This window comes from Phyllobates terribilis, unplaced genomic scaffold (assembly GCF_046119375.1).
Source record: "Phyllobates terribilis strain yellow unplaced genomic scaffold, ASM4611937v1 Scaffold_7__3_contigs__length_470593459, whole genome shotgun sequence".
Taxonomy (NCBI): Eukaryota; Metazoa; Chordata; class Amphibia; order Anura; family Dendrobatidae; genus Phyllobates; species Phyllobates terribilis.
Window position 1 is genome coordinate 263,104,878 of NW_027362767.1, and position 17,453 is coordinate 263,122,330.

General features: G+C 44.4%; 1 protein-coding gene across 2 annotated transcripts; it reads right to left on the bottom strand.

Annotated features, from left to right (window-relative positions):
* Nucleotides 1-1,300: 1,300 nt before the first annotated feature.
* On the bottom strand, nucleotides 1,301-12,076 carry NOXA1 (NADPH oxidase activator 1). 2 transcript variants are annotated; one of them, XM_073640591.1, is made up of 16 exons: nucleotides 11,764-12,074; nucleotides 9,403-9,485; nucleotides 9,000-9,108; nucleotides 8,746-8,883; nucleotides 7,546-7,653; nucleotides 6,756-6,815; nucleotides 6,574-6,611; nucleotides 6,346-6,484; nucleotides 6,206-6,265; nucleotides 6,037-6,106; nucleotides 5,445-5,509; nucleotides 5,113-5,361; nucleotides 4,521-4,717; nucleotides 3,606-3,711; nucleotides 3,233-3,353; nucleotides 1,301-1,743 (listed from the first exon to the last, which is right to left on the bottom strand). In XM_073640591.1, exons 1-16 carry the CDS (start codon nucleotides 11,935-11,937, stop codon nucleotides 1,661-1,663), a joined length of 1,800 nt encoding a protein of 599 aa, XP_073496692.1. In that variant the 5' UTR covers nucleotides 11,938-12,074; the 3' UTR covers nucleotides 1,301-1,660. The 2 variants fall into 2 exon arrangements, with proteins under 2 accessions (XP_073496692.1, XP_073496693.1); XM_073640592.1 differs by lacking the exons at nucleotides 1,301-1,743; nucleotides 3,233-3,353 and having other exon boundaries at nucleotides 3,623-3,754; nucleotides 11,764-12,076.
* Between the last annotated feature and the right edge of the window lie 5,377 nt (nucleotides 12,077-17,453).

Sequence of the window (17,453 nt, forward strand, 5' to 3'; positions counted from 1 at the left end):
CCCTAGTGGCTGATCAAGATAATACAATGATTTCTAAATATGTTCTTATAAAGACAAATACATTACAGACATTAACAATAATAACTTACAAGTTATTAATTTATATTAAAATTAATGTGAAATTGCTTGGCCCAAGTTATACCGGCATGCGCCATATCACGAAAGACAAGAAGCGGTATAAAGTATACCAGCTGTACATATATAATTCTATACAGGAGATGCCCAGGTTATACCAGCTGTACATACATAATTATATACAGGAGATGTCCAGGTTATACCAGATGTACATGTATAATTATATACAGGAGATGCTCAGGTTATACCAGATGTACATATATAATTATATACAGGAGATACCCAGGTTATACCAGCTGTACATACATAATTATATACAGGAGATACCCAGGTTATACCAGCTGTACATACATAATTATATACAGGAGATGCTCAGGTTATACCAGCTGTACATATATAATTATATACAGGAGATGTCCAGGTTATACCAGATGTACATATATAATTATATACAGGAGATACCCAGGTTATACCAGCTGTACATATATAATTATATACAGGAGATACTCAGGTTATACCAGATGTACATATATAATTATATACAGGAGATGTCCAGGTTATACCAGATGTACATGTATAATTATATACAGGAGATGTCCAGGTTATACCAGATGTACATGTATAATTATATACAGGAGATGCTCAGGTTATACCAGCTGTACATGTGTAATTATATACAGGAGATGCCCAGGTTATACCAGCTGTACATATCTAATTATATACAGGAAATGCCCAGGTTATACCAGCTGTACATATATAGTGATATACAGGAGATGCCCAGGTTATACCAGCTGTACATGTATAATTATATACAGGAGATACCCAGGTTATACCAGCTGTATATATATAATTATATACAGGAGATGTCCAGGTTATACCAGCTGTACGTATATAATTATATACAGGACATGCCCAGGTTATACCAGCTGTACATATATAATTATATACAGGAGATGTCCAGGTTATACCAGATGTACATATATAATTATATACAGGAGATGCTCAGGTTATACCAGATGTACATATATAATGATATACAGGAGATGCCCAGGTTATATCAGCTGTACATATATAATTATATACAGGAGATGCCCTGGTTATATCAGCTGTACATATATAATGATATACAGGAGATGTCCAGGTTATACCAGATGTACATATATAATTATAGAACAATAATAGTATCCAGAAGGACATTATAATATCACAAAAAAACTTTCAGAAAACAAATTGAAACAGTAATTTTAATATATATAACAAGTAGAGATAATATACAAAAAAAAACAATCACACAGAGATAGGGGAGCTGCCTGTAATGTACATTCATCGTTACATCCATAAATAACATAATATATGTACAAGGTATCCGGAATCACTGCTTTATATATAACAAGAGAAATGAAGGTAACTACAGATTGCGCAGACTGCAGACCTACATGACTGTGACCTCCAGTATCCGGTGACCCCCATGTTATATCAGATAACCGTCACTCTTTGTCCTATTGCGAATACACGAGGACCCCGGTGCCCTCTGCACAGAGATACAATGGTGACTTCTTGTTCTCCTCTGCCATTAGGACGTGTCCTACTCGCTGACTTTGGTCGCAAAACATCTTGGAAATATCCCAATGCTCCCATTGCAGTGACCCTCCAACCATTCTTCATTTACTGTTGGGGACAAAAACATTTTGAGAGACGTAAATTCCAGGAAACACATAGATAGCCCCCCTAACCTCCACAACCAATCCCAGCATTCATTGGTGGATCATGTGAGTAATGGCGGCCTATAGAGCGGTCCACGATACGATTGCCCCCACAGGTCTGTGCATGCTGTTCAGGCACCACCTCCTTGTGTCTAGTATACTAATGGTGGCCCAACCCCTTGTGGCTGCTATAGTGGTCATGCTTCACCCCCTTGTGGCTGCTATAGTGGTCATGCTTCACCCCCTTGTGTCTGCTATAGCGGTCATGCTTCACCCCCTTGTGGCTGCTATAGTGGTAATGCTTCACCCCCTTGTGGCTGCTATAGTGGTCATGCTTCACCCCCTTGTGGCTGCTATAGTGGTCATGCTTCACCCCCTTGTTTCTGCTATAGAGGCCATGCTTCACCCCCTTCTTGTGTCTGGCATAGCGGTCATGCTTCACCCCCTTGTGTCTGCTATAGCGGTCATGCTTCACCCCCTTGTTTCTGCTATAGTGGTCATGCTTCACCCCCTTGTGGCTGCTATAGTGGTAATGCTTCACCCCTTTGTTTCTGCTATAGTGGTCATGCTTCACCCCCTTGTGGCTGCTATAGTGGTAATGCTTCACCCCTTTGTTTCTGCTATAGCGGTCATGCTTCACCCCCTTGTGGCTGCTATAGTGGTAATGCTTCACCCCCTTGTGGCTGCTATAGTGGTCATGCTTCACCCCCTTGTGGCTGCTATAGTGGTCATGCTTCACCCCCTTGTTTCTGCTATAGAGGCCATGCTTCACCCCCTTCTTGTGTCTGGCATAGCGGTCATGCTTCACCCCCTTGTGTCTGCTATAGCGGTCATGCTTCACCCCCTTGTGTCTGCTATAGCGGGCATGCTTCACCCCCTTGTGTCTGGTATAGAGGCCATGCTTCACCACCTTGTGTCTGGCATAGCGGTCATTCTTCACCCCCTTGTGGCTGCTATAGTGGTCATGCTTCACCCCCTTGTGTCTGGTATAGCGGTCATGCTTCAACTCCTTGTGACTGCTATAGTGGTCATGCTTCACCCCCTTGTGTCTCCTATAGCGGTCATGCTTCACCCCCTTGTGTCTCCTATAGCGGTCATGCTTCCCCCCTTGTGTCTCCTATAGCGGTCATGCTTCCCCCCTTGTGTCTCCTATAGCGGTCATGCTTCCCCCATTGTGTCTGGTAAACTGGTGATGTTCCACCCCCTTGCCTCTGGCATAGTGGTCAGAGTCCACCCCTTTGTCTTGTAAAGTGGTCATCCAAAAATGCCTTGCTCAACAGAAGGCGACATTGAGAAGGAAATGTGCACAATGGCCTGGCGCATTATGGGATTGATGACCATTCTCTTCCAATACCATACACAGCCTACAGACCAGAGTGGCGCTGTTTCTGCAGTCTTACAGAGCCACTTTAAAGAAACACTGTAAAGCAAAATCTTGGGAAGGAAAGTGTTACCTTCAGAGAAGATATCAATGAAGTCACCCTGCTTAAAGGGCAGGTCTTCAGGTCCCTCCGCTGTATATGTATAGATGGCCTTCATGCGAAATAGGATGGGCCTCCCCACACAGCAGGAGTCCTGCACAGAGGAGTAGTCTCAGTACTCTTTATACACATTGTACCGGATTAGCTTTTTTTTATTATTATTATTATTATTATTATTTTTCTTCAGGAACAGCGCTACAACAGTCAATAGGTTGTGTCTGATACTGCAGCTGAACATCATAGTAAATGAAGCTGAACTGCAGTACCACACACAACCTGAGGACGGATGAGGCGCAGTTTTCAGAAGAATGCAGTAATGTGTAACAATCCTGCTGTAAGTCTTTACCTTACAGCACAGCATCAGTCGCTTGTTGTCTGCTTGTGTCCACATCGCTGGTAGGTCTCCGTCATCCTTCACCGACGTTAACCGTTTACTCTCACTATCCCTGTAACTGATCGATGCATTATCAGTGATGTACAGTACTGCCTTATGTACTGTGGAGGAAGGAGCCACCCAAAGTTACTGCTCGCCTACTGTTACCCAGCAAATCCCTAAAATTATTTACATGGGATAATTAGACTGGTATTTATATCCAGAGCTGAAATCACAATTCTGCAGACCAGCAATACCTGCTTGTTCAGTGTCTCCATAGGGCTTGCTCTTGTGATATATAGTCTGGGAAGTCTTTACACCAAGGGAATCATAGATTATTAAGAGCTCAGCTTAAGTGAAGGCTGACAAGCATGTTGTCAGCCTTCAGTGAGAGCGAGTGCAGCTGTGGAGTATAATACATGATGTAACTCAGGATCAGTACAGGATCAGTAATGTAATGTATGTACACAGTGACTGCACCAGCAGAATAGTGAGTGCAGCTCTGTGGTATAATACAGGATGTAACTCAGGATCAGTACAGGATCAGTAATGTAATGTATATACACAGTGACTGCACCAGCAGAATAGTGAGTGCAGCTCTGGGGTATAATACAGGATGTAACTCAGGATCAGTACAGGATCAGTAATGTAATGTATGTACACAGTGACTCCACCAGCAGAATAGTGAGTGCAGCTCTGGGGTATAATACAGGATGTAACTCAGGATCAGTAATGTAATGTATGTACACAGTGACTGCACCAGCAGAATAGTGAGTGCAGCTCTGGAGTATAATACAGGATGTAACTCAGGATCAGTACAGGATAAGTAGTGTAATGCATATACACGAGGTGTAATAAATAAAATAGAAGAACGTCTTATTGCTGTACCTAAGTTCAATTTTCATCTTTTCCCCTTGCTGTTGCAGTTTGTTCCTGAGGAGGCACTGTAACTCCTGGTAAGTGATGTTCTTGCTCACTGATAGATCCACAGTGAACTCCGTGTGCACCTGTATCGTGATGACATCCTTCTCTAATGGTGTGGACACCGCTTCTTCTGTGTTACCTTTGGCAGTTCCTGTTATTTCCTGTCTCAGAAAAAAACAACATTACACTGGAGTAAATTCATTATAGATAAAGGAGAGCTCAGGCCTAAAACTCAGCAGGATTTCCAGAAGACAATGCAATTTTTTTTATCTAGTTTTAAAGAGTATGAAAAAAAATCTCAGCTATTTTGTCTGAAACAGCGCCACTCTTATCCATGACTGGTATTAAACTTCTACTCAAGTGAAAGACTAAGATGCAATACCAAACCCATCCTATAGTTAGGGGTGGTGCTGTCTCCACATATGGAATTGCCTCAAGGAACCATGAGACGGTTAGAAGAAACACATAGCGTCACTTTTCCTATCTGCTTGTAGCATCCATATGTAAACCTAGAAATATCCCTCTCCCCAGTAAACATCCTGACTTGACTCTTCACCTTTTTGACTTCTTGCGTGACCGGTGCACAACTCTGCAGTGTGACAACCATTTCCACTCTCTGAAGGGGTCTATAAGGGGCGGCTTCTGTGATCATTGTGGGTGCAGTCATCTCCAATGGTCTGGGATGGACAGATGCCTCCACTACTTGGTCTTCTCGAGGAGGAACACTCTTCACCTCGTCTTCCTCTTGGACCACTGTGGCCAACACTTGTTCTTCTGCAGAATCTGGATCTTCTCTTTTTGGGTCCTTAAATACAAGGGATAGTTTTAGCAAAACTCGAAGTAAACAATTCTAAAGTGTGACCATTTAATCTCCAGATCATGTGATACCTCATTGGGCACCGATGGCTCCGTTGTCAGCCGTGGTGGTAAATGCTGAGATGGTAGCGCATTACCTATAATAGACAGTCAATTAATAGGATTTCCCAAGATTGGGGACCTCTGATATGGTCAGAGATGCTTTTTACACGGTTCCCGCAATATGGCCCGATTCTGATCCAATATTTCCATGCATTACAAGAGCCTTTTGGTCCATTCGCATAATTTATGAGTCAATTATTGCTTTTAAGGGTCATCTGCCATTAAGACAGTCAGTCCCAGGTTCCTCTCTGATTATAAGTATCACTTTAAGAGGATGGGAATAGACCCTCAAGTGCCATTGAATGAGGGGTGCAGCTAAAATTTAGCATGCAAACAGCTTCTGCCTCTTCTTGGAGTGCTAAAAGGGGCCACATGTTTCTCTTAGGACTTTGGCTTTCAAACAAGTCCACAGGGTTGGACACAAGAACTCACACCAGTGTAATTTACTACCCCACTACCAATCCAGGGCTATACAGTGCCTAGATGTAGTTGTGTACAACAAATGGCACAGTCCCAGATTTTTTCCCCAAAAAATTACAAGTAAATCCTGTATATTAGTCACCAGCAGTCTTTGCATTGGGTCTAGTGGGCGGCATCTTCATGGGGGGCAGGGGAATCCCATTATTAATTTTCTGTTAAAAAAAAACATAAATAAAATCTTTAGTAAAACCCTTAGAAATAAAATCATAGCCCGACAACTCCTTTAAATAAAAACAAGGTACTGTACTTACTTTCATATCGGCTTTAGGCGCGTCCACCAGTTCCAAAATATCTTTTGGAATGAGAATTTTCTAGAAGGAAGCAAAAAGAAAAATGTTACGTGGGGTTAATACAGGGATACAACGTGAGTGTCCATATACAAGGCACGTACTTGCCCATCATGGATGACAGTTGCCCAATCTCCATGTTTGTGCAGAACATAGACGATGCTATTGGCCTTCACGGCCACCTCTCCGGAGTTTTCAGGATAATAATGAACCATAATGCGGTGGTATCCAGCATCCCGACCTCTGTGAGGGTCACAGGTTACAGGTTAGGTCCCTAGTGCTGGGAAAAAGCTTAAATATTTGCAATAAGGAGCAGAAGATGAAGAGCTTACTGCATGGCCTCCTGGCATGGCTGGTAAAATCCCGGCTTCTGTGGCAGAGGAGACATTTCCAAAAAGTTAACCATTTTGTAATGTAGATTATCTAATGCAGTAAAAGTCTGATCATCGGATCCTCGACAGTTTCGTCCTTGTCAGTTTCATTTTAGAATATAGGTCTTTCAATAAAGACTTACCTGAGGACGGAGGGGCTCAAACCCACTGTACTGGTCATTGGGAACCACAGATGAGATGACCTGGGTAGAAAATTTGGAAATTAAGTAAGGATTTGTAATGGAAAAGTTGGACAGTGGAAGTAGGGGAACTTTAGTATTATATGGCGACCATTTACATTACTGATGGTCCAAATCATACAAGGGTGAACTATGTCTGCTAGCGGCTGAGGTATATGAAGGGTGTGGTCTGAGTGAGACAGCCCCTTTAAGTTTTAACGGCGGTGACACCCACACATGCACCTTGAAGGTCTTCATAGTTGCGGCCTGTTAGTTTCTGCAGTCGATTCTGCACTAAGGGTAGACTGAACATTTGGGCACCAGGTGTGGGGCTTATAGCATAGGGTCCAGCAACCCCTATGGTGCATTTGACTCTGTCAGCGCCCTGTCAGGGGATAGAGAGGTCCAGTTCAATTTGTCATCCCACACGTGTTGTAAAGGGTCCATGACTTTTTAGGATTGAGGGCTCAGACCAGCCCAAGGTCTAAATAAACAACCACATTAACATCTACAGTACTTTCATATGGTGCATTTGATACATTTAGGGAGGCATGTCACTTTGCCTCTTTCTTTCTGCTGTGTAGATACAAAGTTAGAGTTGATACATTCTGTTATGTCCTGATACAAGGTGACCCTGAAGATAAATAATCCTTTATCTGGACCCTACTGAGCTATAGATTCTTGCTGACAAGTTTAGTTGCCGATATTTATAGACCGGGGTTGAGTCATTTTACGAGGGACGCTCTTTGCTCACCTTGGGTTTGCCCAGGAAATCTATGGAATTCAGCCGCTCCACTTCCTGCTTTCGAGGCCTGAAAATTTCCCCGTCTGGTATGGGGATCGGCTGTAGCAGTTGTCGGCTCTGTAGGAAGAACGCACAATCCATGGTGAGGTCGCCTCTAGGACCCGGCATGTAAAAATATCATTATAACAGCAGCAGGTCTGGATACTTAGGAACCCGGGACAGGAAACTCTGCACAGTGTGAGGTGGTATAAGTACCTTGTCTACAAATATAATCAGGACTTACAGGCTCTCTCTAGGAGAGCACAGGGCCAGCAGGACTCACAGGAAGGTCGTAGGAGAGGGTGGAGCAAGTAGGACTTACAGGCTCTCTCTAGGAGAGGACAGGGCCAGCAGGACTCACAGGAAGGTTCTAGGAGAGGGTGGAGCAAGCAGGACTCACAGGCTCTCTTTAGAGGAGGGTGGAGCAAGCAGGACTCACATGCTTTCTCTAGGAGAGGGCGGGGCAAGCAGGATTTGCAAGCTCTCTCCAGGAGAGGGCAGGGCAAGGAGGACCCGCAGCCTGTCCAAGTGAGGGTGGGGGTAAGGGGGAAATCAAATGCTTTCTCTAGGAGAGCATGTGGCAAGCAGGACTCATAGGCCCTCTCTAGGAGAGGGTGAGGCAAGGAGAACCCGCAGGCTTTCTAGGTGATGGTGGGGGTAAGCCGGACTCACATGCTTTCTATAGGAGAGAGTGGAGCAAGCAGGACTCATAGGCTCTCTAGGTGAGGGTGGGGTAAGTGGGACTCATATGCTTTCTCTAGGAGAGAGTGGGGCAAGCAGGACTCATAGTCTCCCTCTAGGAGAGAGTGGGGCAATCAGGACTCATAGGCTCTCTCTAGGAGAGAGTGGGGCAAGCAGGACTCATAGGCTCTCTCTAGGAGAGGGTGAGGCAAGGAGGACCCACAGGCATTCTAGGTGAGGGTGGGGTAAGTGGGACTCACATGCTTTCTCTAGGACACAGTGGGGCAAGCAGGACTTATAGGCTTTCTTTATGAGTAAGTAGAATATGTGGGACCCACAGGCTTCCGGTATAGATAAGGAAGCAGGACTTCTAGCTTTCAGTAAGAGTGTGCAGAGAAGCAGGACTGCTAAGCTACTAATAGGAGTCCTGGCATTTTTTGAACATTTTACATGAAAATGCATAATCAGACCATTATAAAGTTTACTTACCTGAATTTGAGCCTGCGCAGCTTCTAGCTTGGCATTCTTAATATCCCCTGGCAGCCAATTGACAGCCTCATTCATCTTCTGCTGAGCACTCTCCCATTTCCCCAGGTAGCAGAGTATAACCGCAGTGTTATACAGCACCTACACCAAACACAACAGGGTTACAGGGGCTATTACAGCTGTCTCAGCGCTGCCCCCTAGAGTTCAGCCTTGGCATTGCTAAATCAATGTCATCTTCCCCTGTGATGCCCTCATACCTCCCAGGTGTAGAGCAGGTGGTGCAGACCCAGCTGTTTGTAATCTATAACGCTGTTGTTTCTGAGCTGGGCCATCGCCAAGTGGCAGTCACCCAAGGCCTTCTCATACCTGGTGAAAAGAGGTCACAGCATGTTACACAGTAATCCAAGCACAGACCAAAATCATGTACTGAGTCACAGATCAAATCAGCGGCGTGCACTAGGAGGGGTATCGGTAGAAGATATCATGCCCCAACATTTACACAAGGTACTGCAAGGTTGTTAATGTTGGGGCATGATATCTTCTACCGACCTCCAATCTCCTTACCATCAGCCTATCCATAAAGAGGCCATATTTCATAATAGAATAGTGCAATTCCCTAGGATTTATTTTTCAAAAATACCCCTAAATGGAATAACTTACCACTTCAACTTAAAATGCACGTAGCTTCTCTGGAAGAAACCAACGGCCAGACATGGGTCCTTCGTTACACACTGACTGTATGCCTGCAGGGAGAAAGAGGTTAAATATTCCAGTGCTCATTAATATATTAGAGGTTACTTTCCTGCAGATGCTGTGCCGTTACCCAAATTGGTCCTGCTACTAGGGTTAAAGCCACATGCTTTGGCTGGGTTTCATCCAAAAACGTCGCCTGTGTGCAGTCTTACCACTAACTGTTGTGATTTTTCAATTCTTATATAGGGGAAACCGCCTTTATGAGAGCCAGTCACCTCTCCTGACATGTCTGTTTTGATGAGCACTTCTACTTCCCTTGGTATAACAATTCTTTAGCATCTTCTATTAGAATTGTTCATTTCCTCTATTGATCCTCCTGTAAATGTAGGATGGTGCATTTCTCTGCACTGTATGATTAGCGTGCAATCTGTGCTGTCACAACATGTTGACACATCTACACATTTCCAGGAAGGATTACAGAGGAACGACATCTATACATTTGCAGGAAGAATTACAGAGGAACGACACAAAGTACATCTCACTGAACACTACTGAGTTATCAAGATCAGTTTTTATAATCATCATTCTCTGAATCATGAACAGGATCACCAACTTCACAGGGGTTAGAAATATGTGTAATCCATTTGATTTCTTTTGTTAACTTCCTTGTTCCAATGTGACACAGTCATCTATTTCTCTTAATAAATTATATATTACTCCTCATTATATTCATTCTTACAGTCATAAAATGCCAATCCACCTGACACACTGCATGTCCTGCAGGTAAGTGGCACCACAGTTACCAGGAAGCCTTGCGTCCCTGACTTTAATGTGCCCACGATCAGGAGCCGCTGCAGGTTTGACACTACGTGTTTATGCAGCGTTAAACCCGCAGCAGCCAGATGATTATATATAGATTTTTTTTTTTTTCACCATTGTGGATGTGGTTTAGCATTATCAGATGTTTCTGGCTGATTCGTCAATTGCTACTTTTTAAAAAGTTGTAACATTTTTTTGCACAAATGTATACCAGTCCCCCATTGGAGTGATTTTACGTACGTCTGGATTTTTTTGTGTATGTCTTCATTTTAGCTAAACGGGAATGCTTGCTCTAAAAAGGCACAAAAAAAAAAACAGGTAAAAGGCTAAACTAAAAAGTATTTTTGATGTTGCACAAAATTCATAAAACATGTGAACCATTATGAAGAATTTTGGCAAAAAAAACATCAACAATGGATTTTGAGCAGACCAGCTTGTTAATTAGTTCTAGTCAATATAATTTGATTTTAATGTATATTCCATCAGCAATCCAGTTGATGTTTAATACTATTACCGGTAATTTGTGATTTTGTTCTCTTTGATATATTCTGACTGTTATTTCTTCTTTATTGTTGTAAAAATCAATAAAACTTTAAATTGTAAAAAAAACATCAACGAATACCACGAGACAAAGTAAAGTGCCTTCCATGCAGTCAGTGGATGGAAGCATTACCTACTATATGGTGCCCATATATTAATATAATGATACACTGTACAAGTGACTAAATATAATAATACAGTATGTAAGGACTGTGACCATGTATTACAATGATACAGAGATACTGTATACTACACAAACAACGCTGCCCAGTTATTAAGCTACAGAATGTCGCTGGTCACCACGTGTGCCCAGGAAATCTAGGCCACTGGCAGTGGCGCCCCTTTCAGAAGGCATACACCTCATATAGCAGCCATAGTCTCTCGTGCAGTAACTACTTCCTAAGAAACAATGTCCCCGATTTGCGATTTCTTAAAGACATTTTTCTTTTTAAGTCTTGTGATAGCCGCTAACTATTTTTAAGCCAAATTCATAAACCTCGTGAGCCATTTAAAGGACTTTAAAGCAAAAATCACTAAATAAAAAAATGCTTTATATTTTTGGCTAACCCTTTTTTGGGACTTTTTAGTGCAAAAAGTCACAAATCCTTTAAAATGTCACATATTCATGTCATATTAATCCTCAACTGCGCCAAAATAAAATTCGGCAGAAACCTCACTCCAGGCTGGGACTAAAGTGAGACGCACCACACAGAAAAAGAATGCAACATTTGGAAAAAGTCTCATTCCATGAATCTGTCTAAGCAAACTTGTCTAGGAAATCTAAAAAGATTTAAAAAATAAAGACAACTTAAAAAAATGTTACAAAGAGAATAAAGAATAAGGAGCAAATACTGAAGCCACTATTAAAGAACAAATTACAACAGAAACCTGGAGAAACAACAATGAGGAATCGAGGCCAATGTTTCCAATACTGATCCCTTTGTGAGGTCAGATTTTTGGGGGCCGCACCTGAAGAGCGCTCAGGAAGTCTTCTCTCAGGACATGAATATATCCAATATTAAACCAGATCTTGGAAGGAGGATCCTCGATGCTGGTGAAACTCTTCAAGGCAGAGTCCCAGTCTTTGTTCTCTGTGGCCAGGACTCCTTGGTGCCAGCACTTAATCAGATCCTTGTAGGGCATCGTCTTCTAGGACAGTACAACCAGGATATAGAGAATAATGGAGCCAGATTCAGGTAGACGCAGGTGTATGTAGGAGCCTCGGTCTATGAGGAAGTGGAAGTCCTCCTGTCCCTCCCTCAGTAATGACAGAGCCGTCTATGAAACTCCAACCTTGCATCACTGTGAAGAAATTGGGGCCGACTTGTTTACCTGAAAGGCCGGCTTTGTGTCCGGGCTTCCTTATCCACCCTATAGATTATTATCTTCCACCTGCCTCAGAGCCGAGTCGTCGCACCTGTATAAGGAGATGTGCACACTGAGGTTTTTTTTAGAGGTTTTGGATCATAAACTCTCCAAATCCCCTTCAAAAACATGGAGGTTCTGCTCAGTTTCTGCTCCGAAAAACTCTACAAATAGACTCCATGTGCACATAGCCTAATAAGAAATGTTAAAGTGGTTTCCCTATTAATTATATTTTTCCCCTATCTGTATAAATGTGACCACTGGGGGTTTGCACAAATCCATCTGCTTTGGAGGTGAAAATGGGCCCCCTTACTTCCCGGGGCCCTGTGCGTCTGCACAGGTTGCAGCAATGATACGTCCGCCTCTGGGGCCCACCACTACCAAACCCCAAAATAGGGGTTCCAAAGTCGTGTGTGTAAAATGGGACTGATGGAGAAAGTTATCCTGGCAGGACCCCCAATGATCCCACTTTTATAACCTATCCTGTCAAAAGTTAAAATTTGTGAGAAAACTCCTTTACTAGTGTAGAGGTTTACAATTCCTTAGCTTGAAGCTAAAAGGGCGTCTCTTTCCCTGGGGGACCAAGTAATACACACAGGGACAAAATAAAAAGCTCGGGCAAAGTCTGTTGATATTCATCAACGTTGATATTCATTTAAAAAAATTGTACATTTGAGGAAGTTTTTCCTTATCAAAGAAAGAGTGTCAGGTGACGCTCCCTCCTCCATCATTTCTTTCAACTGTACTGGCATCTAGGATACAGATATACATGAAAGTGCGGTGCCGGGTGAAAGTGTGATGCCGGGTCAAATATACTCGGGGGACCCGCCCAGCGTCACGGCCATTTCATTTAATTTCATGTAATGCTTCATTTCACCTGCTGGGGCGCTGTAGAGAAACACTTGATGAGGAAATAATCATTATAATTAAAGTAGCTAATGTAATAAAACAAAAAATCCCACAAGATTTTACCACATGTTTTAGACCTTTAGGGACTTTTTTTTTTTCATTGCCACATTTCAAGAGCCATAACCTCTCTGTTTACACTAATATAGTCAGGTAGACAGGACTTTTTTTTAATGAAAACTTTCCAGGGAGAACAAAAACAAGTGGCTGAATAAAAGCAAAATATGGCGCTCATAAAAGGGTTATTATTTTTTTTTTAAAAAAAGGAAAAAAAATTAAAAAAAGGAAGAATAAATCTATACACTGCTACTATACGTGATATGCGGTTCACATGGAAGGCAGGTGCCAATGGTGGAAGAAGGCCCCGACTCTGGAGCACTTCACCTGTTCATCTGCATTGCCCCAGCTTTCCACGTGTTCACTAAATGTAGCCACCACTTGTTGTTCTGAAAAGCTCCTATTTGGAAACGAAAATCTCACTTGTCTAAGTTATGAGTGAACACAGAACAAGGACCCCGCAAACATATCCCCCCCAACTCAGCTTACTCGATCTTGGTGATGATGATTTGCTAGAAGTGGAATTAAGAAGCTGAATACTTTCAGAAGTTGACATCAGGGATACAACTTTCAGCCTTTTTTTCCAGGCCACAATCCTCCACTGTCACTTTTTGTCCCCTCAATGTCTCAGTCCCTACCTGGTCTGAGGAAATCTTCCAGAATCACAGATCTCCAGAAAGTTTTCACCAGAAGTCAAGAGATTTGCCATCTCTCCAGGTTTTTTTTTTTTTTTGGGGGGGGGGGGGGAGCTAAGGGGGGGAAGCATTGCATAGTATGGGTTAAATGCACTGTACTTTATTGTTTAATAAAGGAGATAGATCTTCCAGGGTTATGCTGATATTAATCATTGCAGTGGCCTCGTCTCTCCAGGAGGGGGCGCATCTCTACTTTTTTTTTTTTGTCCATAGATTTAGCCATGGCATTATTTTGCCATTTTTCCAAAGAATTTAAAAAAAAAGTAAAATTTGGATAGATTCCTTAAGGCGCCCATTGCCCCCTGTGACAGAATTGAAATTTTTTTGGTCACCTCGGTGACTAAAAAGCCCTATGCACCCCCAAATAATAGCAATAAGAACTATATTGTGGCTGGAAATCCCAATTATAGCCACAATGACAAACATAAAAAGAGAAAAAAAAGAGAACACAAAATAGACTTTAAAAAGGCACAAATTAAAAGAATAATGTGCAACTAAATAACAGGTGAAAAACAACAAAAATGTCAAAAAGAAATTTAAGGCTGTGTTCAGACAGTGTCCTCCAAACAAGTAGTGCTACTGTAACAGGCCTGAAATGTCCTAAAATGCCCAGGGTTTTGCAAAAGACGCATACTTTTCTATTTTCTTTTGTGGTCTCTATGGGACTTGAGAAATGCTAGAAAAAAAACATCACAAATGTGGACACAGAGGAGTTTGTGAGGAGCTTATTAGAGATGGTCAGTTTCAAAAGGCTCCAAAGAAAAGTCGCGGAAGAAACACTTCAAAGAATCTCGCCATTATTTTCTATAACACTACTTTGCTTTTCAGATGTTTTTAAGAACTGGTGGCGAAAAAAAAGGAAGTGCAGGTCACATCTGAGACGCGTCTCTTGAAGGAACCTGCTTCAAATTAGGCACAGTCAGCGGCGCAACGACATCGGGTCCAGCCAATTAGAGACCAGAAGATGACGTCGTCGTGCACGTGATGGGGCGCATGGCAGTGACGTCACATGCTCTCGGCGCACGCTGAAGTCAGCTGCCGGCTTCATGTCACGCACAGTGTGGGAAAGACTAAGTACAAAATGAAGGGATGAGGGAAAGGAAGCCCAGACACTAGGGAAAGGGGGAGTGGAGACCCCTAGGCAGATCTAATAACACCCTGCCTACCCTACCATCCCAATCAGGGGTGGATTAAGAGTAGCAAGAGCCTCGGGCAGTTTAGAAGGTGCGGGGCCCCCCCCCCACACACACACCTGATTTATCACGTGACATGTCACATGATCCCCTGTGATAGTTCACGTGAAATTAATTTGGCACAATATTAATTATAATATTTTTTTTTAGGCTGTGTGCCCATTATGCGTTTTTTAAGCGTTTCCACAGCGGCAATTCCGCTGCAGAAATGCTTAAAAACGCTTGGTAGAAGGCCTGCCATGTTCCCCAATGATAATCCGCATGTGCTGTGCACATGCTGCGGAAATTTCCACTGCAAATTATCATTGCGGAAAAATCCGCAGCATTACCAATTATTTTGCGGAAGCGCTGCGTTTTCGTCGCCATTGACTTGCATTAGAACGCATGGAATCCGCATCCCTGAATCTGTAGATGCGAAATCCATGTGTTTCAATGTGCGGATGGTGCCTGGGTGTGGAGGACAGGAGACTCTCCTCCGGACCCGGGTACCATAGTACCTGTAAAAAAATAATAAAATAAAAAATATACATTATACTTACCTTCTGATGGCCCCTGGTGTCTTTATCCGATGCGTCCTGGCTTGCCGGCAGCTCACGATGGTCTGAAAAGGACCTGCCGTGACGTCATTTAGTCATGTAACAGGTCACGCGACCGCTGACGTCGGCAGGCCATCAGAAGGTAAGTATATACTTTTTACCATTCTTTTACGGTCACACTATATAAATCCATGCTGGTTGCATGGATTTATATAGTGTAACCAAGTTGTCATGCACTTTCCAAGTGATGCTAAAAGAAAGAGCTTGACAACCCGCATGCGGAAATTAATGTGAAGAACGCTTCACATCCGCAAGTCCCTGGCAGGAAAAATGCATGTATAATCCCCATGTACAATCCGCATGCGTTTTTTCTTCCAGGGAGATACAGAAACGCTCAAAAAAAATCCGGAAAATTTCTGTATCGTGGGCACATAGCCTTACCTTAATTGTATGACTCAATATTGAGCACAAGTAGCCATCTATACACAGCGGGAGGCTGCACGGTGCCATCTATACACAGCGGGAGGCCGCACGTAGCCATCTATACACAGCAGGAGGCCGCACGTAGCCATCTATACACAGCAGGAGGCCGCACGTAGCCATCTATACACAGCAGGAGGCCACACGGCGACATCTATACACAGCAGGAGGCCGCACGTAGCCATCTATAATACAGCGGGAGGCCGCACGTAGCCATCTATACACAGCGGGAGGCCGCACGGCGCCATCTATACACAGCGGGAGGCCGCCCGGCGCCATCTATACACAGCGGGAGGCCGCACGGCGCCATCTATACACAGCGGGAGGCTGCACGGCGCCATCTATACACAGCGGGAGGCCGCACGGTGCCATCTATACACAGCGGGAGGCCGCACGGTGCCATCTATACACAGCGGGAGGCCGCACGGCGCCATCTATACACAGCGGGAGGCCGCACGGCGCCATCTATACACAGCGGGAGGCCGCACGGCGCCATCTATACACAGCGGGAGGCCGCACGGCGCCATCTATACACAGCGGGAGGCCGCACAGCACCATCTATACACAGCAGGAGGCCGCACGGCACCATCTACACACAGCAGGGGGCCGCACGGCACCATCTATACACAGCAGGGGGCCGCACGGCACCATCTATACACAGCAGGAGGCCGCACGGCGCCATCTATACACAGCAGGAGGCCGCACGGCGCCATCTATACACAGCAGGAGGCCGCACGGTGCCATCTATACACAGCAGGAGGCCGCACGGTGCCATCTATACACAGCAGGAGGCCGCACGGTGCCATCTATACACAGCAGGGGGCTGCATGGCACCATCTATACACAGCAGGAGGCTGCACGGCGCCATCTATACACAGCAGGGGGCCGCACGGCGCCATCTATACATAGCGGGAGGCCGCACGGCGCCATCTATACATAGTGAGAGGCCGCACTGCGCCCCCCCCAGAGACAGCAGGAGGCCGCACGGCGCCAACTATACTCTACAGGAGGCCGCACGCAGTCACGCACACACACAAACATATACAGACATATACACACACGCATAAACACATTTGAAACACAAAAATACATATAAACAGACATCACACAATGATATCTGCCTGCACACACACACACAGACTCACCATCCCCCAGCTCCATTCCTCCTGCCTGCTCTGACTTCTCCGTTGCAGCAGTGCAGGCCGGGCGCGTACTGCGTGATGTCACATATAGGAGACACGGCAGCGCACAGGGCCGTGTCTCCTAGCAGTGACACGGCCGGGCCAGCACAGGGAAGTTAACTGCTGCAGTGCTGGCCCGGCCGATGAAGAAGTAGCGGCCGTGCGCCGCTGCTGGGGGAGCGGTCCGTGGCCCCCCCTTCCGCTACTGCTACCGGTACGTGCCGCGGCGTCCCGCACATATAATGA

What these genes read in the sequence shown, in the direction of transcription:
- NOXA1 (XM_073640591.1), bottom strand. Translation starts at nt 11,937, where the DNA reads ATGCCCTACAAGGATCTGATTAAGTGCTGGCACCAAGGAGTCCTGGCC. An exon ending in ACTTCCTGAGCGCTCTTCAG is followed by an intron (nt 9,486 to 11,763) that starts GTGCGGCCCCCA and finishes TTCTCCCTGCAG; the next exon opens with GCATACAGTCAGTGTGTAAC. An exon ending in AAGATGAAAATTGAACTTAG is followed by an intron (nt 3,712 to 4,520) that starts GTACAGCAATAA and finishes TGCATCGATCAG; the next exon opens with TTACAGGGATAGTGAGAGTA.